Source organism: Dermacentor variabilis, chromosome 1 (genome assembly GCF_050947875.1).
Source record: "Dermacentor variabilis isolate Ectoservices chromosome 1, ASM5094787v1, whole genome shotgun sequence".
NCBI lineage: Eukaryota > Metazoa > Arthropoda > Arachnida > Ixodida > Ixodidae > Dermacentor > Dermacentor variabilis.
Genome location: NC_134568.1, coordinates 126554641 through 126580923, shown reverse-complemented (window position 1 = coordinate 126580923; position 26283 = coordinate 126554641). Strand labels below are relative to the sequence as shown.

Below are 26283 nucleotides of genomic sequence, written 5' to 3'. Positions count from 1 at the left end.
TTATTTTTGATCATGAATTACCAACTAGCCCAAGCAACCACCCTAGTTAACAATGATGAGTTCCGGTTTACTCAGGACTGTGTGATGCCTGTGGAATCTTTTTTAGAACATTTGTTGTTTTACATAGGGAATACCGTTGTAAAATGGGGTAGTTCTATGTATGTACAAAAATCGGGAGTTTGCATTGGTTCAAAAGTTGCGCCAGTTTTGAGTGATATTTATCTAAGTCGCGTATTGACGCGACTTAGATAGAAAACTACAAAACAATCTTAAGGAATTGGTGGTGCATGCGTTTAGATACGTATATGACTACCTGGTGTTTTGTTCTCGCGATAACTACACGAAGAAAGCTACGGATATTTTAAAAGTCTTTAGGGAATGTGGTGGGGGCCGTGGTTTCACGCTTGAGCTTATCCAGGGCAACAAATTACAGTTTTTAGATGTGTGCTTAACGTTCCAGGATGAGCATGTCTGTTGGCATTATTTGCCTGGGGCTAAGAAGCCACTGCTTGAATTTTCTTCTTGTCATTCTAAAGTTGTTAAACAGGGGGTAGCTTATTCAACTCTTAGGTCTGCCATTACTAAGTCATGTCCACACAATATGCAACAAAATTTTTCACAACAGATAGAAAGGCTTGGAAAGGCTAGATATACCGTGTATTTATTATCACTAACCTGCGAAAAACTTTTAAAATGGGTAAAAAGCCCCGGTAAAAAACAAGAAAACCGAAAAAAAAAACAAAGTTTGCTGCATGGTACCCTATATACAAAGATTATCCCAATGTTTAAGGAACGTATCCAATAGGTATGACGTCAATACAGTTTTCTCGGCCCCTCGCAAGTTGTCAAACATGTGCCCTGTGATAAATAGGAAACATGAATAGGATGGCAAAAAAAGAAAAGATGACTGCGGCGTTAAACATGTGTCCCCTTTAGTGCCTTGCAACACCGGTATAGTTTATCAGATTCCATTCGAGTGCGGGAAAGCTTACATTGGACAGAGCGGCAGGTGCATTAACATTAGACTAAAAGAACACAAACATTCACTAAACAACCCTAATGCATCACATTTAGCGTCACATTGTTTCAATTGTGGTTGTAAACGTTTCTTTGAAGACACAAAAATTCCTTCCTGACACAAATGCCAAACAACACGGGAAATTATCGAGGCATTCCACATCAAAAGATTAGGAAACACTTGCGTTAACCATGCATCGTTGTCTCTGTTAGATAGCGAATTTCAGTACCTTCGCAATACGTGTACTAATCTGAAGTAATCTTTTTTTTTTGTTTCCTTCTTTGACTATCATACCTCCTGATATGTTTAACTGACGTTTTTTACCTTGTCATGTTCTTATGCTGCGGTTTTTGCAATCACCATATGTTCTTCGTTTTAATAAAAAATTTAGTTGAGAGCTAGCGCTCGTCCTGTCTGCTCCTTTCTGTGTCCGTGTTCACTTCGCGCTACAAGCCAAGATCATGTTACCGCACCAACTCGCCCAACTGTCTATCCTTTTTCTTTTCGTGGAACCCTGCAGCAGCCGGTTTACACGCTGTCTTGACGGCTGGATAAGTGCCGAGGGATGGGTTGTGATTTGACTCGTCTAATTAACTGCGCCTCTCTTTTCGGTGTCGTGGTTGCCTCCTTCTCATCCTTTGCTCAATCTTCTACGTAATGGTGTGGTGAGCGCTCTTCAACCGTCAGTGTCCACGCTGTGTTGTCGTCTGGATAGGAGGCGCGGTGGTTTGACACGTGGCAAACATTCAATTAACTGCGCTTCTCAATACGTTGTCGGGGTTCCCTCCGTTTCATCCTTTGCTCAGGTTTCCAGGTAATGGTGGGGTGAGCGCTTTTAGTCCTTGTCCACGCCGCGTTGACTTTCGGATAGGAGGTCCCGTGGTTTGACACGTGACAGACGTTCAATTAACGCCCTTGGTGGTGTTGACACGTAACAGGACACACCAGAGAAATTTTTAATAGCTGACAAGCTACAAACTCATCAAGCTGACAGTTCTCCGCGTTGGATCAAGAAAAACTAGTAGTACAAGTCATTGCTTTTATCCCTACGTGGAGAGCACCTGCACGCTTTCATTTAGATACACATACCAGCCTCTTATCGAGCTGTTGGAAAAAAACAACAAGAACAGCAACAATCTGTCATCACAGGTTTCTGCTGAGACATAGTTCGCATTATTATGCTGCTTCGTCATTTTAATTCGTGACATACCGTCATCGTTCAACGTCGACTATCCCTCATCCGCGTGACAACTAGAGCCCAATAGTTAGTGGCCTTATTTCTCTACCTTTCAAAAGCAATTACTAACCGCAGATCTTGTACGTCCGAAAACAATATGAAAGAGCTGCGATATGAGCTGTAGTGAAGCGCACCAGAATAATTGTGACTACACGGCGTTCTTACAGCATTCACAAAAATCCCCGTACACGGGCACTTTTGTATTCCAATCGCAAGAAGCGGCCGCTGCGGTGGAGAATCAGTCTCGTGACCTTGTCTTTCAGCTACCGAAACATTTATCCTCTGAGCCTTCTTAGCGTGTTTAGTCTATCACATATTTTAACGAGTTCTAGAGCTACCGCGCAAGCCTGAACTGTTTGTAGCAGAGTCTGATACATAGAATTGTCTGTTACCTTTTTTCACGCTTAGATAATTAGTAATTATAAATTACAATGACGGGCTTTGGGGCGCTAGTTCCCAACGCGCTAACTCTCAAGATTTACCCTCATCTTAAATAAATTCTAATGGCTGTTCGGCTATCTTTTGCATAATGAATAGATCTGCAGCTGCATACCGAACATTATTGCTACAATATAGTTCCTAAACGAGTCAGGTAGCAGGAACAAAGATTTCATAAAATGGGCTGCATACTACTTATAAGGTGGAGGGAAGATTAAGCATGCACGCCAGGAAGCGAGGTAAATTTGACACTTTTAATAAAACGACGGGATCACAACAGTGTCAAAATGAACAGTAGCAGCAGCTTTCAACGTTCCATCTTGCCGTAAGGTATTACAGCACTTGAAGTAATTACCGCAATAAGGCATTAATTATCGGTACGATGCCCAAATTATGCATCACGGAAGACTCTAACGACCTGTGCGTTTGGAAAGCCTCGATCAAATTGTTTCTGCCTGAAGTACCCGTAGGCATCGACGAAGAAGGAAAGAGGCTCATTACGAGCGAGAATACATAGTGAAAAGCGAGACCATATATTTATGTGTTTCTAGAACGCTTACCTGGTCTTCCGTTCTTCGGACAACGTAGACTCAGTGCCCTAACTGACGATAAAGTTATCAAGGTAATGACACACGGCGTTGAAAACAGGTCACTCTCGACGAAAGGAGGGTGATAAAGCGTATCCATTAGTTGGGCTAATGAAAACGCCGGTGAAGGAGCGCACAAAAGCCACCAAGTGAGATTTAGGTTGATGATGCCAGCAGAAGAGGCGAAGAGGAAAAAGAAAATACGCATTGTTGTTACACGCTCCAGTTTGTATCAGGCAATTCCGTTGTAGATAAATTCGCGCATACTTGCGTCGTTTGTAATTCCCAGAAGTCGATATTGTAATCGACTATAATTTTTCAAATGGCTAGGGTTCACCTCCTTTGCACAACGTGTGCTTGTTTACTCTAGTCTCCTTTCTCTTCATTAAAATCTGCCACCTGGCCAACGACTGCAATCACACCTTGCAGTGAATGTTCGAACTTTTGGTTCAATAACCCAGTCTCTCCCGAGTTTACTATCGTAAAATCAAAGGCAGCATTGACTTTTCAGAGGAAAATTTATAGGTGCGACAAGTCTCGATATCTTGCGTTTCAGTTGCAGCAGAACATGGGCTCACATTTCCGATAAGTTCTTAGGCCAGAATTGCTTATAAAAAAATTGGAGGCAATCCTCATGCTGGACGTATTATAAGCGAAGGTGGTTGGCCAATGGCAAAGGGCACTCACGAACGAGAAGTTTTGCGAACCCAATCTCTGCAGGCTGCCTTGGAAGCCGCTGTGCAGCATGTAATTTTTAACCAACGTGTAATTCTTAATCAAAACCATGCGTATTAGCAGTCCAGGATGGCTCGTACAAAGAAAAAGGTAGGCTCATCAAATTCAGTTGCTTCGACATTGTACTGTAATGAAGATACTATAAACACGATTTTCGTTATGTAATTTATTCAATTGACCGACTACTTGACGTTAATAAAATGTTGCCGCTACATAGTTTGCAGCGCGCAACAAAGGAGGTATTAATGAAACAACAAACTTATTCAGACATTGCATTTCGGTCATTTTCTTCGTTTGAATCATTAGCAACCGTCATTTAAACGTTTATTGTTTTCGTACACCAGCGCTGCTATAACCTAAAGCTATTCCAAACTTTTTCTATTCCACTTCTGCAATCAGCCTTCCACGATAGGTCAAAAAACATTTCGGGCTACCCCCCCCCCCCCTTCCCCGGTCTTTCAGGCGACGTCACGAAAACCGCGAAAACTCCTCTTCGTATTTGAAGTGCACATAGTGATTATGCGTGATTAGATCGAACAAAAGGAATATAATTATTTCCGATTCCACACCTTTTTAGCCATTAGCCCACAGCTATAGGTAAAAAGTTTTCGGGCTCTGCAACCACTACGCCTTTCTGTCAGGCGACGTTACAAAACCGCGAAAATTCACCACGTGAAAGTTACGTTGTAGCATTAAACATGCGTTAATGGGCCAAAGAAGACTGCTTTTTTTTTCCTGGAATAGCCGGAGACTAGCCCGTTCCGAAAGGATGTCTGCCCACCGATCGCTTTGGCATGGATACTCGGAGCTGCCGCGAAGAACGCATTTATTTGCGTATATATGTATTTTTTTTTACGTGGCCGTATAAAATTGTCGAGGCCTTTCTACACATATACGACATGGCTCTGTCAACTAGTCTTCGCTAAGGATCTGTTTTAGCGGAATTCTCAGTGTTCCGTTGCACGTCGCCGCTATTGCTCGACCAGCCACCGTAAAGCAAATGGAAGCGGGCCAATCTCGGACGCCGGCACCGCCCTCCTCATCCGCTTATTTACTTTCATCGCGCTCGCACGGCCTCACCGAAACCCTCTCCACTTCTGAGTGTTCCTCGCCTCTTTCAGCCAATTAGATAAGTAAAACCTGTCAAAATAGGCGATGCTATTCGCTTTGAATGCAAATAAAAGTGACCTCCTACAAGCGAAGAGAGTGTTTGATCGGGTGGTCCAGACAAACGCTGTGGACCACCACCCGATTGCTTACGTCGATGGTTACGTAAATTTGACGCCAGGAGATCGGAATCAAAACGGATTGAAATAGTTTTACGTGTAGGGTCCTATAGTTACTGCCGAAAAAACGAAAAATGAACTTGCGTATACCTGTGAATGTGAAACAATTGTGGCTGAGCAGCTCATCACACCTGACTTCTTCTGAGTGTTCCACGTCGCACACGAAACTGTAAGCGTTAAAAAAAATCGCCGATGTTATTAAAAAGGTATGGTTAGCAAAATGCCGTTAGTTATTATATTACCAAATTCCCTACCTCGCACTATGGTTCGCGTGCACACCCGTTGTACGGGCAATGTTGTTATTACATAGAGCCATGGCATTGTGGATGGCTGACATAACTTTGGTTGAAATAGTTCGGCCTATTCAGTCTTTTAAAGGTCGCTACATATCTCGCTGGACAACAGCGCTTTCTGTTTGTTTTTGTTTTCTTCGACAAGTTTATGCGGTGGATGTAATGATGCAGTCCTGATGACAAGCGCCATTACTTCCTCACATAATAGACCACGATAGAATCAGTTTACAAAAGAGCGTCGATCAAGCTTGCGTCAGCGTGTGATAGTGCAGCAATGCTATAGAAAAAAAAAGATGGAAGTTCTAATTTCTCTTCCAAGACTACTACACTAACCTTCTTTCCAGTGAATAGGCAGTGACTTACACGGGAGCGCGGCAGCATTTGCAGCGTGGAATTCAACAACTTTGTCTACATTTATTCACGAAATGGCGCAAGTCGACCTCTGCGAAAGACAGGCTTTAGGCCCTGAGAAAATAAGGAGAGCGCCTCGGGAGTGTTCTCACGGTCAACCAGAGTGCAAAGATGGCAAGCGTTATTTTGCAGCGGGCTCTTCCGTCATGCTAAGAAAGGGACAGTCAGAATCTCGTCTCGCTGCTGTGCTATAAAGCGCGTCGCGACACCATGGACCTCTGGCTGAATTCATTGCGTCAGCCCGAAGTGGTACACAGGTCAGCTCGATCACACGAGTAGACCGCTCACGCGATCTATGTTACTCTCAATAGGGGGCCGGATGATCCGCGCTCTTTTGTTGCTAATGTTTCCATCGCTGCTGCGGTCGGCACGGGCTGCTTCCTGATTTGCAGCAGCGAGGGGTCGTTTGTTTTCTCTGGGAGTCGGCACGTAGGTTTCCGTGCTGAAGCGCTGGCGCTGTCACTCTCGAATGGGCTGTCACGACGCGCTGTCGGCGCAAACGACTATGAACAAGCTAGATTAAACAAAAACAACGCGCCTTCAAGATTGGGTGCCGCACTGCTCGTAAGGCCAACTGAACGGACGCTCGATTCCAGGCCTATACAGCAATGTTGAGCGACCGCGTCTGCGCAAGAGCGCCGCACATGCTCAAGAATAAAAAAAGTACGATATGTTGCACTTTCATTCCGTATATTGTAATGATTATTCTGATTCCATTCTTTTTCTTATGATCCTCTGCAAAAAGTAGTCAGGTCATGCCGATAATGCCGGGCCAGAATCATGCCATTCAATGATAAAAAGCGGAAAGAATGCATAAAGAAACAACTGTCGCTCTGTAGGTACTAATTTGGTACTGTTCGAACTGGTAGTAAGAACGCCGTGAATACATTAGCTTAAAAGCATTGTTAATTCATACGCGAATCATGTGAGAGCGCTGTGACCACGGCGCACGAACGCGTACTCACGTGGATTTTTTCATAATACACGCGAGAATTCTTTATGACACGCGTGAAAAAAGAAAAAAAGGAAGAGATTGAATAATAGGGTAGGAATTTAACAACTGCTGAGTTGAACCTTTCCAGGAACACTCATCATTTCCTCAGGGGAAATTTGTCTCTGAATTTATTACGTGATAACTTAATCAGTTAACCTTGACTATTTATGCAAGTAAACAAATTGCAAAAAATGCAATGGTTTTCTCCATAGTGTAGTACACAGCATGCTTTTGTTCGGGTAATTATATTTATGCACACAAGTATTGTTACATCTGGCCAAAGTTAGCTGGGACATCTTGTGTACGTGTGGGCGTGTTTTTGTGTGTGTGGACGTGTTTGTACGCGCGCACGCACGCACGCACGCACACACACACGCACACACACACACACACACACACACACACACACACACACACACACACACACACACACACACACACACACACACGCACACACACACACACACACACACACACACGCACGCACACACACACGCACACGCACACACACACAGAGAAACACATGCACGCAACCGCGCCGCATGCACTTATCCTTTCGTTGGAGTGGCAGAGAACCCCGCTCGCGAAAAGGCTCCTCAGTGCTCACAGCCTTTCGTACTGTTGAGCTGTAAAAAACAAGCTGCATATATATTGCGAGTAAATCAGCACAATCACTAAAATGCGGAAGTGTAGTTTCGTATAGTTTCCTCCCAGTAACTGCGATGAATGTAATTTGCCACGAAGAATGCGATAAAAAATCGCAGCGCTCGCATGTGCCGTGTTGGTATATTATGCTATACTGTAGAACTCTCTAAGGTAAAAAAAAAAAGAGGACAAGTTCTCCTCACCTCTGGGACGTGTATTTCGGGAGTGCGGGCTTTACGCACGCGTTCTAGTTCAGAGATAGCACCGAGCACATTCAGACCGCGTGGGTTGTGCACACAGGAAACTGCGCCAGCGGGAACGACATTAGCCTGCGCGACAAGAGACACTCGAAAGCTCCGCGTCTCTTTGCGCACTTCGTTCATTTTCGTTGCTGCAGCTCGCTCGCTACACGAGCCGACATGGTCAACACCGAGAGTGCTATGAGGAGGAGCTAGACTCGCGTGATGCTCCCGGGCTCTGCGTTATGCGCCCGAGGGATGCTTGGTTGCGGCAGAGCGGGTCTACGCAGAAGGCCCCTTGCGCGATATTCAGAGAGATGCGCGTACGTGTAAGTGGCTGGCTGGCTTCAGCCTTATAGGGGAGGCAAAACATACCGATACTCGGCATTTGGGCAAGTATAGCCTTAGCGTCACGACAAGTGCACTGTCGAAAGATTCGTTGAACGGCAGGATTGGAGTTGAGAGAGAGAGATAACCGGGGTGAGAAAGGCAGGGAGGTTAACCCTAAAGGAGTCCGGTTCGCTCCCCTGCGGTGGGGGAAGGGTATAAGGGGAAATGAAAGACGGAAAGAATAGGCGGAGAGAAAAAGCAAAGGCACGACAGGCAGACATTAATAAAGGGAAAATCAGACATCCACCCATTCGTAGCAATTGCTAGAAAGGAAACCCATACGGGTTCCTCCAAAGAAAAGCCTCGCATTTGAAGAAAACTTTGTCCTGGTCCGGGACTCGAACCCGGGACCACCGCCTTTCCGGGGCAGCCGCTCTACCATCTGAGCTAAGACAGACAGACAGACGGACAGAGAGAGAGAAAGAACTTTAATGAGGTCCTGAGAAGTGCCGCACTTAAGGCCTGTTCACACTACACGAAATATCCGGCGAGCGAAGCGGATTCGGCCGCTTTTGACGCCGAAAAGGGCGGAAAGCGGCGCGGGGAAGGCAATCGGTCCAGGACCCATTTTCTCCGCTTTTGCCACCGCCGGAAGTTGCGTTTTTGACGTCACAACCCATCAAATCTCAACATGGTAGCCAGCATGTCTGAGCGACCGGCCTTCTGCGTAGAAATCCTCATCGATACAATCCCACCACCGCAGGACGGGCGGACCCACCACCGTCGTCGCCGCCGCCGCCGCCGCCGCGATCTTGGTTGCTCAGCCCGTCGCAGCTCTTGAAGCATAGCCATCATTGAGGTGCAGAGGAGAATCGTGACGATTTCTTCTTCTTCCGACATTTTCTCGTCTTATGAAAAGCTCGCTATCGTGCTGTGCTCAGTATCTCGCAGCTGCAAGCCCAGCAAGGCGCAATACAAGCAGACGCAACAAAAGCCCGCGAACGAGAGGCACTCACATGAACTCTCGTCTCGTTCGCGAAGTCGTGAAACCAAAAAAGAAACTGCCGCGAAATCTCGCTGTCGTCGCGGAAAAGCGAGAAGCGGCGGTGGATCCGCTGATGCGCGCGTCAACAAATCAGAACACGCTCTCTTTTTTCCGGTGAGCGAATCTGCTTCGCTCGCCGAATTTTTGTAGTGTGAACGGGCCATTAGAGCAGCTCCGCGGGCCGCTCCCACGTGGGGACGAGGAGGCCTAGCATCACCGCCGCATCGTGGGCTCTCTGGACAGCTCGGAGTTGTGGCAGAAGCTCGGAACTCTTGAAGGCTGAGCTCCACTCCTTCTAGGTGACTTGATTGGGTCCCCGTAACAAGGGGCACCGCCAGAAGAAACAACATAGAAAAGGTTGGGAACGTCTGTGAAAAACTAGTCTCTGGAGTCATGGCTTGTGACGAGAAAAGTAACGGTGCTATAGCAATGGGTACATTTCGAGAAAGAGATTTTGACGCTGTAATTTGAGATAGATTTCAGTCTAAACATTACTAATGTTCAGTAAGCTCTATTTATAAAAATGTGAGGTTTTGTACAGCTGTAAACCTTGGTTATAACTTTTTAAGAAGGCATTAAAGGCGCATTGTAATTGTAATATTTCAGGAAAAAAAGTCGTATATTCAGAGCTGAGCTAGAAGCTGTGCTACCAAGCTTTCCTCAATCTTTACTTTCAGTCGGTGCTGCTGCTCATTATGTGCTTTCGTCCCAACTTTTCAAGGTTGAGTAACAAAGCTGTAATAAAACTTAAGTCAGCAGGCTCTTGTTTTTTTCTTGGTTCATTTGTCAGCATTCATCGAGCAAGATGAAAAAACTTACATAAAATGCTTGTCTTTCTTTTAATGTTCTGCTAGATAGCCGCCTACTTCGCGATAACGGTATGACGCCTCAATTCATCGAATGTACAATGAATCATGAATAATAGCATCTTTCAATGTGACAAATTCAAACATCGTGCCAATTAAATGTCTTTATGTATAAGGTTTGGTTACAAATAATCTTTATGCGTCACTAAAATTGGGAACTGGCTGCAGGGTCACGTGGTATCACTGATGCGTGTGTCAGTGCATTAGTCGAAGTCGTATTGTGATCATCTTGTCGAAAGCTTTAGATGACGGCTTAATGTAGAAGAGAAGGTGAGAAGGACGAAGGGTGCTGCGCGTTATAACAGAAGCGAAACTCATCACCCTATTCATAGCCGATCCCCAAGAGTTGGTTAATCCATTTCACTAAGGAACAACATCGACAATCCCCCATAGTGGCTAGCCATGAAATCTGATGCTAACAACAACACAGGACCAAGCTTATAGTGGTTCACATGCGGAATGCAGAGAAGCGCAGATTGTAAGAGGGAAGAATGGTTTATGCGGCGTGTATTCAGCTTTCGGGCAGACACGGTCACTGAGTGGCTTGCGACCATTGGACCGAGCTGCGTCAGTGGTTCGTGATCACTAACTCCGATTTTCGTGACATTCGGAGGCAACTTGTGTACGAACCCTACACCAAGAAGCCGCGCTCCATTTGGCGCTCATTTTGCAATGGTCACCTTAGAGGAGAATATAATTGGTGCTATTTTTCATTTACCTTTTGTGTGCGTTCAGGGTATTCTGGCACGACTGTGTAGTTACGGGATCGACAGCGATCTGATTAAAAAGAAAAGAAAAGCGGGATAGAATACTTTTGTGTCAGTACCCCTTTAAAAGATTAAGCTCGGATAATGTTCGGTAATTGAAGCTTTGGGCGAAGCAACTTCGCAAAGTAGTTGTCTTTCCATTCGATAGAAAATGTAAACGCTCCAGCTTTCTACTTTTCTAATGCAAAGCTTTCTTTGCGAACTCCCCCGGACTTACCTGACCGTGGCCGTTCGGTGCTGCTGCTGTCCTATCGAATAGCTCGCACTTTAAAAATATTATTTACGTGCCTCATGGTGAGATCGAACCTCCGTCCCCAAGCACAGGAGCCCGTTGTTCTATAACTGGACCTCAATCACATGTAGAGAAAGAGAGAGAGAGAGAGAGAGAGAGAGAGAGAGAGAGAAAGGCAGGGAGGTTAACCAGAGTTAAAGCCTCCCTACCCTACCTAAGGGAAGGGAAAGGGGAAATAAACACGTATACTTGAAGCGTGCCAACGAGCTCTTTACGCCAATGACGCAAGAATGACATGGGTAAATTTACAGCATTTGATCAACCACGTCACATAGATTGCACGGTGCGCGTTGCATCTGCATGAGCTTTCTTTTCATTTCTGTTGCGTTGGGGCTTTGGGGGCAGGAATGCTTCTTAATCCTGTGTTTAGGTCTCAGGTTGACTTGCGTTAGAGCACTAAATATGTCATCCGATGCAAACGCAGTTACCAGGGATCCTGTACCACTTTTCTAAAAGCAATTCGTAAACACAACAGCATAAACGAAACGATTTTAGGGTCGGCCGCCCTGGAATTTAGGGCAGCATTCTCGGACACTCTGTGAGATTCACGTCGCCGTTCAGCTTCGACGTTCCTCGCTGTTGAGGCTTCTCACAAAGGACACAATATTGCATGTCCCAGATAACTAACGGCTCATATCATTCTACGATTTGCCTCTGCCCATTCCATTTGCGTAAAGTTCCTTCTGGAGCCTAGCCACATAAAAACAAAATTCCTTCCGAACACTCTTAAAAATTTTTGGCGCGAAAGCTCACAAAACTAAAGTGGAGGGGAGCTTTTGATAAACACTTTTAAAGTTGGCAAAGCACGTGGAAGCACAAAAAAGACTCCTTTGCAAGGTAAGTCGCTGCTGCTGCCGTCAGGAAATGGTATATATCCTTACATTAGAAGAAACACGAGAAGGAAATCTGAATGTGCGCACCCCTACCTGCCCACCTACCCTCTCTTTTCCCTCCTCTCAGAGCCTGTATTTATTTTACATAGTCAAATTTTGCCGTAATTAGTATTGCAGAGCTTAGCCCCTGCATATTGTTGACGCACAGTAAAACATTATTTTCGCGCTATTTACTATGTACAACACAATTGAGAAATCGCGAGTGTAAGTATAACAACATTTCCTGAAGTATTTTGCGTATCACTCAGAGCGACGCTGCAAAAAGTGGGAAAAAACAAAGTAAGACAAGACATATGAAAGGCAGGGAGGTTAACCAGACGCGCGTCCGGTTTTCTACCCCGTGCTGGAAAAAGGGGATAAATAGAAAGAAATAGAGAGAAAGAGCACCAGGTAGTTGCGCGCGCACTTGAAGATGCGCACGAAATCGATAAACGATCGCGGATACCTGTCGACTTGAGGCACTGCAATGCTTTCGTTTCTTTTGGCGCCAGTAACGGGCACGACCGCGGTCCACGGATCGTCATTTCAGAAAACGGCCTTGAGTTTGCAGCTGGTTTAATTCTGCCGGGAGCAATTCACGCTCGACGTCGTACCGGGGACACAAAAGGAGTACAATAGTTTTTTCGCTGCCGGAAGGATCGCCCATGTTGCGGGCGAGTCACCCATCGAAACGAGGAACAACGAGCAAACTTTTGTAAACAAGCAGATAGCAACTTTGTAACAGGTTCTATCGACCTGCTTCGTCAGCGTAGAGTACGAGTATGTTATGCTTTGTCAGCGAAACAAGAAACGCGGACAAGAGAAAACAAGAAGGAAATAGCTAGTATCTTCCCACGCTCCGATCGGAAAATTGGTCGATATGCACCAACTGGCCTCGGGTCAGAATAAGACGGCGCTACTTTGCCAGTTCTATTCCGAGTCAACAGTTGCTGTCATTGGCTCCAGCGGCAGCAGTTCTCAGTTATCGCCATGATCGATCAGTCAGCTAGCGCGTGCAGATAAGCACGGCATAGAACTGAGAGAAAACGTCGACTTAATATTACATAATACTGGTTTAGATGCCCGCTGCAATCCCAGAATTTATGCCTGCAGTTTTAACGAGATTGTTTGGCATGGTTAAAAAAAGCACAACCCTTACTTCACGAAAGGACAACACGGACACGTATCTTGATGCGCATAGCAGCACAGTACTCTCGGATATGATCTTTGGGACAGCCGTATACTGATGGCACTTGAGTTATCTAGGAACAGCGAATAATTCGTCTTCGGTGCGTCATTAAAATAGGATTTAACATAGAGAAAGAGAGAGGAAGAGTCGATCTGGTTCGTTTCAAGTTCAAGGAGTAAGCCTGGGATAAAAATCGCAGTGGTCTTTTCACATGCTTGAAACCTTGGCATTCGCGTTTCTGCCACGCCTATAGCGACGTCATGCCGCAAGACACCTTACATTTGCTAAAGATTAGCGATAATTAGAGCCTCCTTATTTTGTAGCGATTTCGTACGCTAAGGGGCGGGTTCGTCGCCGAGCGCCAACAGACTCTTTGAAGTCGCACGTGCTGCCGAGCGCTCCTTTTGTGCCGTCTGGAGGCTTACATGCTGCGGTCGGTGGTGGCACTGCGTCATGTTTATTCCCCACTAAAGCTTTCCTTACTTGCTTCTGGTCGATGCTCTTGCAATGTATACTCTGCTTCCATGGGAATTACACTAGTCAATTCCATTATACTTGCAAACCTCTTTGTGACAACTTCCACTGTTCCTGTGGCACTCGCGGCCGTAGCTTGTGCCGTAAGCTAGTTTGGTTCAGGACTGCAATAGTGCCATTTCTTTATATAATTATTTCTGATGCTTTCAGCTTTACTTAAAACAAGCGTTGTAAGATATTTGCATATTTTTGGTGAAATTCAGCTAAATTCAGCGTGCAAAATTCATGCATTGTGGTAGGGCGCCTTGCCCCATGCATACCTTTTCGTGCGCGCATGCGTAAGGGCGGCGCGTCCATAGTCCATGCCGCACCGACTCGCTTGTGCATGTGCAGAAGCACCGCACTGCGTGGTACCCTTGTAGTGTGCTTCGTCGAACCGTCGGAGCCTGTACAGTGGCGCCGCGCGCAGCCCACGTGCCGTTCCTACCTGTTTACACATGTGCGATGGTGAGCTGCTTTACCATGCACACTGTATCGACTCACTATTTAGTTAATGTAACAGCTCTACCAACTGACGATTAAGGTACCCGAGTATCTGCCAACTGCCATAGGCTGGTAGTTAACTCGCTTGAAGTAGCTAGTGATTGCGCCAAAAATGCTCGGACTGCAAGGCGAACTTCTCTTTCTGAGGAACTTGCATATCTGCTCCCTTTGAGTCATCCTATATCAGCTCCAGCTGCGCTTTCTAAAAAAATAAAAGAAAGAACAAAAACAAAGAAACAAGATCGAGTCCCTCGGATTCTCCTCTTTCTGATACAATTCCCATCGAGGATTTCCACGGAACATGCTTCGTTAGAGAAAGAGAGAGAGAGAGAGAGAGAAAGGGAAATCGAGAGTAAATAAAATCATTCGCAAAGCCTGCGTAAACGGGTACTGGCGATAGTACCTTGTCCCGTGGGTGGCTACTGGAACATGGCGCAACTATTGCCTCACGCTGCGTGTTGTCTCATTGCCGGTTGCTCCGAAAGGTCAGAGGAGCTCGCGTTGCCATCGCCGACAGTCGCACGCTCTGCACATGGTCGTGAGCATTTCGAGCAGCGCATTCTTCCCCCGACTGTCAATGTGGCGGTACCGTTGCGCTGCGGTACGCCTGCGCTTGTATTTTCGTCTCCTCCTTCTTTTGGTTCTTGGTTCGCACCGATTCCGGCCTGCGAAGCGTTTCAGCCCGTATCGCGTTAGGTACGTGGATGGCGATCAGGCGGAGCAATTGCCGACAACTTTTGCAACGCAAGGTCCGCTTGCACCGAGCAACACCCATCCTCCTCCGACCTGTCCGCGCTGACGTTCATCGCTTTAGTCACAGCGAGTCTTTTGACTGTCACGACTTTTGTTCCTGAACATGCTGTATATACATGTATAAACAGTGATGTATATACATGCGCAAATGGCAGCGTAGTGCGTTGCCTGATGCACCTGTAGGCCAAAAGCGTGATAGCTTTAAGGAAGGCATGCGGTTTCCATGATTTGTGACATATGGGGAGACCACACCGATCGCAGACAGTGTGGGACCAACTTAATCAGTCACAATGCTGCAGAAGTTAGAACGAGAGCGACGACTTTTGCGACAAAACCACAGAAGTTTTGTTACGTTGCGTTCCGAAGCATGTGATACGGCGGTCAGCAGAGCTATAATGAACAATTTTGGACATCCTTCCCAAAATTGTCCTTTTTTTCTTTCTGGCGGCCTATCACTTAAATATTGCGGCGCTTTCTGTATTCGCAACTTTGTCGAGCGCACGCATATTGCTCCTCGTGCCCCATTGATATGGGCACTTTCCGTATTTGCTACAGTTAATATGTGTCACACATTGTGTTCCTTTGCTTATTTTCTCTGCGACCTTTCAGTGCTCTAATGTATGCATGTTAAAATGTGTTTCAGGTATCGTTACATCAACGTCATCTGGTTCTGCATGCACTGGCTGGCCATGAGCAACTCCTGTTACAATCCCTTCATCTACGCCATATACAGCGTAAGTGCATATTAAATAACGTGTATATTTGTGTTTACATGAAACACCTACTTTCTCATTATCTCTACCACTCTTTGCGTAACACTCTGCTCATCTTCTGATCTATTGAGAAAAGGCACAGATGCTGTCACTGGCTTTTGCGTAACGCAATTGCTTGGCGGGGAAACAAAGCTTGAACTTGAAACGTAAAACAGTTACAGCAACGAGGTACAGTTATCGTAGGACTTTACTATACTCATAGATTCTTCAGCAAATCAGATATTATGACAACAGAGCTGTTTATTCTGTTTTCGTTATTTCTTTTTGTTTGTATAACTCAGTTGAACTCACACACGAAGTCTTCGCTATTGGAATCGCGTTATTTAATTTCATTCTCGACGACGCCGCCCCTATGCGCAAAGGATCTTCCTGCAACGTGAAATCGCCTAGTTGTTGACAATAAGTTATAGTATACAGCCAGCATGAATGATACGCTTATGTTTTCATGGTATTTTTTATCCACTCCTTACTATTGCGTGCTTCTTCATCTTGTTCTTCTTTGAGCGCTTTTCAAGTGTATTCGGATTTTTCTTAATAGGAATCGTCAAAACTTCTCATTCGAAACTTGTTTTCATGGAAAAAAACGCAAAAATTCTATTGATGTTATTAATATTCGTGTAAACATATGTGTACAGAGAGAAGGAGACGGGGCTAACGCAAGTGTGTCCTAACTAGGACGCCACGCCCACCCGCTGGTAGAGGACAGAAGTAAAAGAAAGAAAGAGATAAATAAATAATAAAAAAGAAGACACCCGTTCCACGGAGCGAACCCGTATTTCGCGCGAGCGTTCTTTCACTAATTTCTGCCGTAATCGTGTACCTAATTGTTCTCTTATTGTTTTTTATAATTTTTTATCTTATTGTTCGTCGACCGCGTACCCCCCGCCCCTTCCCTTAAATTTTTAACATTCCGCAACATTCGTCCATTCTAGGCACGGGGCTTATGCATTGCGCCTGATTAAACATAAATTTTCAGATTAATCTCGCATTGTAAGCATCTGTTCTTTTATCTCTTTGGACTGCTTAAGATTAATGCGAAACTGAAACAGGCATTTGAGATAACGGAGTAAAGCACTCAAATTAATGGCGCTTTCAATTCGGTGAACAGGAGCACTGAAAAGTGTCCCCAGAGTGCTCTCTTAAGTGTAGCTGCGTTCCAATGGGTGAACGTTCCAATGGGTGATCCAATGGCAGAACAGGAGCAGTCTGGCGATGCCGAGAACAGTTCGAGAGCAGTTCGAGCTTGCTCCCGCGCGAGCAGCAGAGTGCGAAGGAAGTCACGCGACGCAAACGCGTCATATTCTTTCGTTTTTGTTGCGTTTCCGTCATTCTGGCAAATCAGTGTGCGGCAGCAATGGCGGCCGAGAAGCGAAGCTCACGTAATAATCACCATGGAAAGGTAAACATTCTGGGTCACGTGCCACACCTTTGCCCTCGCACCTGCTCTCGGAGCGCATGGAACGTCTCAGCGGGGGCGCAAGCAGTCGCATTCATTCATTCACAAAACTTTATTAGTGTCCTGAAGCCCGGTCTTTTCAGACCGAGGCGGGCCGCGTCCACGTCGGCACCGCCAGGCCGCAAACTGGCTGCACTACTGCGCTGCTCCTCTCTGCTCTTTGCCTCCGCTGCTGTTCTGCCAGTGGAATGTGCCATAAAACACACTCGGACAACCGCAAAGAAGGCGCACGAAGGCACGGATTATGTGTTGGGGTATGGCCTATCGTAGAAAAATACCCGATATAAGTTTCGTTATGTTCCACAAAAAGAAAAAAGAAGGAAAGACGGGCTTGCTGCTGAATTAAACGAGCCATTTCAGAACATACCCGTTATGAGTTGTAACTTATAGACCAGGGCAACTTTCTTTCTTTAAATTCTGTAGCACGCTCTAAAAAAAGGTTTACCGATAAACAAGTTGCGATTACGCACGCACCCAACTTGGCCAAAGCATGACATGGCAGAAGTCAGAATTATGACTGTATAGTATTCAACTGAAGACACAATAACCATATCTTCATTTGCTGATTTTACTATCCCTGCTCGATGAAAACTATCATCCTCAAAGCTAAACCACATTGCAGCGTTCCGACAAGGGAAATGGCCTTCAAGCTAACTGTCGTCAAGCTGGCCGCCCTTTTCGCTCAAATTCTCAAAGAGGCGCTATTCATGCGCCAGGATGGCGCGACATGCGGGTACCACGCTAATGCTGGAAAATGCTACCCCATTATGACGCAGGGGAAAGCAAAATTACTTATCACAGAGGAACTATGTTGACAAAAACCCCCTCATGACTTCTGGAAAGAAACCATTCCTACGAAGTAGGTAAGCAAGGCACTGATTTACAAACCCCGCGTTTTTGCAACGTTCCACCATGGCAAGAGAGAGAGAGAGAGAGATGGTACGATAAGAGTTCAGGATGTTTGCCGCGCGTCCTGCATGGTACGCACGTCTTCCAGTCCTGACACGAGGCTCACAAAGCTGCACTACGTAGAATTCGTCTCTGCGACGGGATTGGACTCCCGTCTGTGGTGCTAATTGGCGCTGCCACTCGCGACCCAAAATAGGTCCTTTGATGGCATGTCAGCTCCGAGCCACTGCTGACGCTGGTAGCGCTACTCTGCGCGCCATATGAATGCTGTAGAGTGCCTTTGTTGTTGTTGTTGCTATTGAAATGAAAATAAAAGAAAGCGACGATGGTCACCTTATAATGGCGACAGCTACTCCTTTTCGCATAGCGGAAGCAACAAGATAAAATACATATGCAAGAAAATGCAAAGGAACCACGTCATATCTTAAAGGGCCAGAAATACACAGCACACAGTGCTATATACAACCATGAACATATGAATATAAAAGGCAAATGCAAGTTGCACCACAATGACTTTGTAAACAAAGTCACAAACGCACACAAACGGCCGTGATGTAGACTGCGATGAGCATATAAACAGATGAGGAATTACAGAGAGCTAAAACAATGCACGCGCGCAATACATAAAAAAATGTATAACACGTAATATACAAGCGCCAATAATTACAAATAATACAAGCAAGGTATAGTAACATCGTGTGACTATTCAGTGCGATATCTAGTACCTGTTAAGGATGCTTGTCTCTTCTTAGACATGTTCAAGTGCGTAAACTGCTTTTCGCTGTGCTATTTTCGATGGCCACGGGACCAGCAATTTTGCGAGTGAGAAAAGTCGGTAAGATCAGTTGAGAGTAGCTCTTCTTCTAGCTGCCGTCTTTTCGTAGCCAATGTGGGGCATTCGAGGAGTAGATGGCGAACATCCTCATCGTCCTGGCCACAGGAGCAAGCCGGGGAAGGAGCCCGTTTTATGCGATATAGGAAATGTTCGGTGTATGCTGACCCAAGGCGCAGTGCATGGATTAGTGCCTCGGCACTTTTCGAAAGTTCTACATCCAGCTGGTATTTGAGTTGAGGGTCCCCTTCGTAAAAAATTGATTCCTCAGTATTTTCATTAAACCACGTTGACATACACAAGTCCTTCTTTAGTACTCTCAATATGCGTTTCGTGTCCATTGGTGTTAAAGGGATGAGTTGAATTTCTGCATCTTATATGGGTCGATTTTGCCAACGAGTCAGCTGATTCGTTGCCTGCTATACCAGCATTTACCGGGACCCACAGTAATATCGCTTCATGTTTTCTTTCATTAGCATGAGTTTCATTAGCATGAGTTTCATTAGCGTGTTCAGTACTGCGTTATTCGTGCGTGTGGTTGGCTGTCATCAATATTTTCAAGATATGCTAAAGCTGATAAGAAGTCTGTGCAAATTACCCACTAAGTTGGTGTCTCATATGTTTTGATAAAGTAAGTGGCTTGGAGAATTTTCACTAATTTCTCTATTGTTGTTGACGACGTGCATCCCAGTCGACAAGCGTACTCTACCTGTAAGGATTGTATAACATAAGCTGCAGTTGCACTTTCTTTGATTACAGAACCGTCCGTGTAGACGTGAATAGATTTCCTGGTACTTGAAGAACTGTTGATATAGCGTTAATTGTTTCGCTGTTAATATGGAAATGTCGCTTTTAATGTTAAGTTCTTCGATTGACGTTTCTATTTTCGGCACCTGCAGAACCCATGGTGGGTAGCAGGGGTCTGAGTACCAAAAAACTGATCGTGGAAGTCGTGATTTATGCTCTTGAAACGTGGCGTGTACCTGTGCACCCAGAAGGTTGTTTCCCCCTCTTTATATGCTTCCTATTCTCTTCCCCCACTTTTTTTTCCCATTTTCAAGCGAGTGGGCATGGTGTCATTATCAGAAAACAATCGTTACCCTGCTTCTCTTTTTCAGTGTGGCGTTTATATATGATTGCAGGATTCATATTATTGTTAATAATAATCTTAAAGGTAACTAAAGGAAAGATAAAAGCTAAATGTCGCTTGGCCGCGTGTCCATTAAACTGAAACACAGAAGCCCCCGTTTCAGCGTTTATAGAACTATGGGACCAGCGTCATGCTTTCGAGTGTGCAGAACGCATAACTGAATGAAAATTGGAGGACTCGTAGCATGATAGACATGCAAGATTAGATAAGCTATACAAAATAGGTTTGGTCTTATTATTGCATTTGACTGCGCGCTACGGGCGTAATCACTGACTTGGTAATTACTTGTTACTTATTAAGCTGAGCAATTGAATCAGTTTGCGTTGCATTTATTGTTTTCAACTCTGAGCTTGGTTAGCTCCCGCAAACTTGCCTCATAATGTTACAATATAAGAAAGCTCTTCACGTATTGGAAAGAAAAATCATGTTCTTGTATGATCGAAATGAGAAAACAGATTTATTCGCCCCACAGTGGTGAAGACTAAACCTTTTCGCATATCGGTATTTTTATTTTAAAAAATCACCGACGATCGCGATACTCCCTAACGCGAAATTTGAGCGCACTTACTTAGCTGTTTTGAATTCGCTATATATATTGGCAAATAATTTGATTCTGAAGGACAAGGTGATTTCGGTGGCGGCGCTGAGTGTCTGCTCGGGCAGCTCGTTTAGCAACAGCGGCAGACGAAGCACTTTCACCGGTTGCGTCGCTCATTAGTCAGACAGAAAGCGTAAGCACGCGCGGAGCGCATTCTCTATCAGCGGCGACGGAGGTGGCGTATAGCGCATGCGCAGTGGGTCCGAAGCCCACACCAACGCTTTGTTTTCATATATGGTGTCGGTGGACGCGCTCGCCGCATGCCTTAGTAATGACGTCATCGGCGACCGGGTGACGGCGCATGCTACCACGGCGCCATCTCGTAGCGTGTAGCCGCCGTGGAACACATCTCGTGCGGCACTTTACTTTCCTCCTCGCGCTCTCTTCGCTGTCGCCGTCGTTCATACGCTGCGCACCGCGTCCCCTCTTTTTTTCATCCTTCGGTGGGCTCGTTCGTTCTGTTGGTTACGCCGGCGCCGAGGCTGACGCTCAACGCAGGAACAGGCGCCTAAGACCTGCTCTCTAAAATTGTAACAAAACAAGAAACATTACAGGTTCAGAAAATCACGAGGTGAAGGGAATAAATGAAGTCCACATATAGCCATAATCGCACTTTAACCACATCTCTATCCTATCTTTCCATTCCTTCTATCCCTTCCCACTAGATTAGGGTAGCCAACCAGACGCATTTCTCATTAACATCCCTGCCTTCTCTTTTTATTTCCTCCTCCTCCTCCTTAACCTATAGAAACAAAAATCATGTTCTTTTTGTACTGATTTCCGAACAATGTCCGCATATGTTCCTTGTTCAACAAGATACATTGGTGTCCTAGTTAACAGTTTCCCAAAAGCCTGCCTATAACAGTTCGGGACAATCCTCATCGGAACACCGAGACATTTCTTTAGCACATTTAGGCGACGGATATCTCGACAGTGGTGCTATAGTCAGGATTTATGTTAGGCAAGTATGATTTCACTAATCCTCGACTTCAATTTCGGAAATACAGCATGTGCCCTAAGGTAAGTGATTCAAAGCATAATTAGCATATCTTAAGCAAATTTGTAGCCAAACATTTTCTCGCCGCTATGCCCGCCTAGTCCCAATTGCTTATCTGCAAAAACGGGAGGGGCCTAGATATGGCAGTTTTTTTCTAAATGAAGTGTCCCGCATAAAAAAAAAAAAGAAACACGGGTAAATAAGGGGGCGATTTTAACCAATATATTTCATCCGACGTTCTGCTGACCATGTTTGTTGTTGTATCGCAATTCTCGTTGTAGAGTTGTTCTGCTATTGCCGAGTTCTCGTTGGTGCATGAAAGACGATTAAAATGTGAAGCGAAAGTAGGCTGCCACTGCTTTGGATTAGAAATGCAGCATATTCATTTCGGAGATTTCCACTATAGAGCGGCAGGAGTGAACGTTGTGGTGCGGGCAATACGCAGCCGCGGCTGTACACAAGTACGCTCATATGTACGTGGTACAGTTTCCTTTCTCTCTCTCTCTCTCTCTTTTTCTCTTTCTTTTTCTTTTTTTTTTTATACGTACGACATGCGATTACCGTCAGTAAGGTGGTTGTTTCGCAAGTTTCTTGGGCCATTGAAATTGGAGAAAAATATTGCACGACGCAAATATTTGGGCCTGGAGAACATTTGCAATCGCAGACTGAAATAAATCACTCCTCACAATACATATTTACCTTCTTAGTCATGGGGTTCCAATCCTGTCGACAATAGAATACGAAAGCTTATATGTTATCGTGAAATCAAAGTGGAGCGCGCATTCCACCGATGCGAAATCACAAGGAAGGCTGTTCAAATTTAGTAGCTTGTCGCGATCATGCACGTTATATGTTGAGAATAGTATATTCGACCGCCTCGTTTAATATTCACAACTACCTTTGACGAACAGTCGTATAGAAACAACAAACAAGCAAAAATGGTGATGTACGCAGCGCAAGTCTGCTTCACGACATTCTTGCCTAGCATTTACGGTCTACTGCCAAGGGACGTAAAACTCCGCCTCCAGGGAGCAACATGTGCCTGTATAGAATATTGATACCACACACTCACACCTCAGAACGCGTATCCTAGGCGCCATACATTCACTCCGGCGATCGTAGCAAGACAGGAAGGACCGAGAGCGCAGCGAACGTAAACACACCGTGTCCCTCCCCATAAACCGCATCGCCACAGCTTATTCTGTGCAGACGCGTACTCTTTCACCGTGGTCGTACTCAAACTTAAGCCTCGCGTGGAGACCGAAGCGCCATCTCGGCATTGCAGTGGCGTAATCACAATAAATAACGCAAAAGGCAGCTGGGAGCCGCCGGACGGTGCGCGCACTCGGTGGATTATTGTTGCATTTGAGATGAAAACTACAGGAGCCCATGGATGGTGACGGCTAGCAGGCGCGCGGTAAAGCAGTGGCGTGCCGTCCAATGGGAATGCAAAGCACGCAGCTTTCGCACAGGAGGACAATAAACGCTGCGTTCGAGAAGCAGCACTCCTCGGCTAGTGTTCCAGCGTTCGAAAAAAAAAAAAGAAAGAAAGAGACTGGCGGACACACAGCGCGGTCCCCACCGCAGAGCTGGTCTGCGCCCTTCGTACTCAAGAGCGCGCGCGCGATTCCGAGCGCGCGCAGTAACAAAAGAAATTAAAAAAGAAAGATCAATGGGAAAGAAGGCAACGAAAACAAACACGTCAGTGCGAAAAGAATAGGAGCGGCGACTAGTGCAGTGTTCGAACTACTCCCTCCCACCTTCGAGCAGGCCTCGCATGCATAGCGAGCGCAGTCAGAAAAGAACAAAGGGAAAATCCGACTTCGTGCAAGCTGAAAAGGCATGCTGCTGACCCAAATCCACGCAACAGCCTACGTCTGAAGAAAGAGCTGCCGCGCACTTCGCTCGGTGCGCACCGCACACGCGGCTTCAGCAGCAGCAGGCCGCGCTGCAACCTCCAGCGGCCGGAGCTGTACGCGGTGGTCCAAGCGCGAGCACGCAACGCCTATATCGCCGGCGTGGCGGGCCAAACTGTTACCAGAGGCGAGGAGGGGGCACCTGCTGCGTTTGAAGCCCATCGCGCATAACGTGATCGTTCTTGAACAGCTGCGGAGTACAAAACTAAACAGCGAAAGAAAGGATCCGAAGTGCTATTATGTATGTCGAAGTGTCGCGTAAACAATGAACGAGAGAACAAAACGAAGCGCTCGGTGAGATAGAGCTTCGGCATTTCAATGCCCGAACGGGAATAACAAATGTATATATATATATATATATATATATATATATATATATATATATATATATATATATATATATATATATATATATATATATATATATATATATGTGTGTGTGTGTGTGTGTGTGTGTGTGTGTGTGTGTGTGTGTGTGTGTGTGTGTGTGTGTGTGCACACGCAAACGAGAGAAGAACGAAAACCGAGAGGCTCAAACCAACAGACAATGAACCCAAAGGAACGCATCGGGGAAATTCGCTGTGGTTAAAATTATGTATATGTAGATATATACACACGAGAACCTTGGTAACGTGAAATATCGCTTAAACGGAATTTGCTCTCAATAGATAGGTTTTCCATTCAGACACTGTAAGAAAATATACTTTTGTTAATCGGAACCCGACTGCTCCCAACTTCCCATAAACGGAACAACAAAATCAACCTTTACAGTATCCTTTCTTTTCTCGAAAAAAGAAAAAGACTTCTTTTCATAACCCCACCTCTCTTCTATGAAGAAAGTCATTCTTGTTTGACGCGCGGCAAGTGCCGAGCGTCCGAGCAAGTACATAGGGATCAGATCGCACGCAAACATATGTGCGTGCAGGAACACATTTGGCTTTTATTTTCCATCTTTGAAGGTTTTCCTCAAGGCTTTTCCTTCTGTTTTATTGATTGCCTCTTGGATGATATTTACGTTAGCTAAGCTGGGGTGAAACCGCTATTTTGTTCTTCTGTATAATTGTACCTGTAAGGTTCTTGCTGAGTTTTAAGTTTTAAGTGTTAAGTGCCTTGCTTTTCTTGTTTAACTAGCAGCTACATTCACTTCTTAATACTCAACATTTCTGACAACAGTATTAAGAGGGCGTATGATAGCTGCATGCACCCCAGCACATATTTCGCGCTAAGCGGAACTCCTTTCTATTTATGGAATTAGAATTAACGCATCAAAGTGCGGAATGCTGACACGACGCCTGCCAACCTGTCATATTACCCGCACCGTGCAATTAGTTTCCAAAGCACACGTCTCAGGTTTAACAGTGTTGCTCTCGGGAATGCGGCAATTTGGGCTCGGACAATGAGAAGTGTAAGAAAGGCTGCTTGCAGAATTTCGTATGTCGTATATTAACGTAAAACGTAGGCTCGTAGCTCGCCCTTCCCCGTTGTTATTTATTTCATTTGTGACACCACTGAGAAACAAGCGCGAAAATACCGAACATTGCGGGCAGTATACGTCGTCCTACCTCGGCGGAAGAAGCATCCGCCACTGTGCTGCGGGCACGATCGGCTTAAAGTAGCGCGAATTACGCTGGAATTCGGTGGCCACAAACCTCGACACATTTACGGCTCGCCGTCCTATATGCTATACACGAAGACTCAATATTATAATTGGGGGAGGGGGTGCGCGGATTCATAACTCATGGGGGTTTGGTGCCCACAAACCATTAATAGACTAAAGTGGAGGGCACATAACTCCCATCACACGTGTTTTAAAGCTCCATAAATGTACAACACACTTATCTTACTAATACATGGCCCCCTGGAGCGTGCTGCTGGCACGACACGCAGGTGTTTTGTTAATGCGAACCACGTTCGCTTGAAACGGCCCGCATAAGCTGCGTCACGCGTGCATAATTGTGCTCGTTACCGCCAGGGACAAGCTTGCATCGAAGGGCGCATGTGTTTGCATGTGTGCGTGGGAACACAGCGAGCTGGAAAGTATACCAGCGAATGTTACTCACAAGCAGCAAGCAGTGCCGCGCACCGCGATCTTTCAGCACAGCTCAGTGCGACAACGGCGACGCCATTCCCGGAACAGCTTTCTGTCGCTCAATACGCGCTACATAAAAGCATTTTTCCGAGCGTGAAAGAAGCCCGCGAATACGCGCAACATTGCCGCTCGACAGGCCGCTCGAGGCACTTTGCGTGTATTCGCGGGCTTCTTTCATGCTCGGAAAAACGCTTTTATGTAGCGCGTATTGAGCGACAGAAAGCTGTTCCGGGAATTTTACATGTCGCTGTACAATCGTATCATTGACGCTTTTCATCTAACTATAATAGTTGAGAAGTTGATTAATTAATGAAGACTAACTATTTAACTAGGCGGCATGAAATATAATTTGAGTATCTCCAAGTGACGGCAAACACCATTACCTTGGTTCTGTCCAGCTACGTGGCATTCGCATATACTTTAAGTCTGGCTAAAGTTAGTTGGGACACCCTGTATATAGATGACTTTGATGAAGTGCTAGGAGGGCTGCCATATTGGCACGCCAGTACAGCGTCTAGCGGCATGCACCGTTGAACACAAGAAGTGGTG

At 45.6% G+C, this 26283-nt stretch overlaps 1 protein-coding gene across 1 annotated transcript in view; it reads left to right on the top strand.

Moving 5' to 3' along the window:
* The window catches only part of LOC142571979 (tachykinin-like peptides receptor 99D), a 93814-nt gene that overhangs the window by 66174 nt on the left and 1357 nt on the right, over positions 1-26283 (top strand). Inside the window, exon 3 of the mRNA XM_075680746.1 lies at positions 15658-15748. Coding sequence (XP_075536861.1) covers positions 15658-15748 — 91 coding nt within the window. The remainder of the gene's footprint in view (positions 1-15657; positions 15749-26283) is intronic.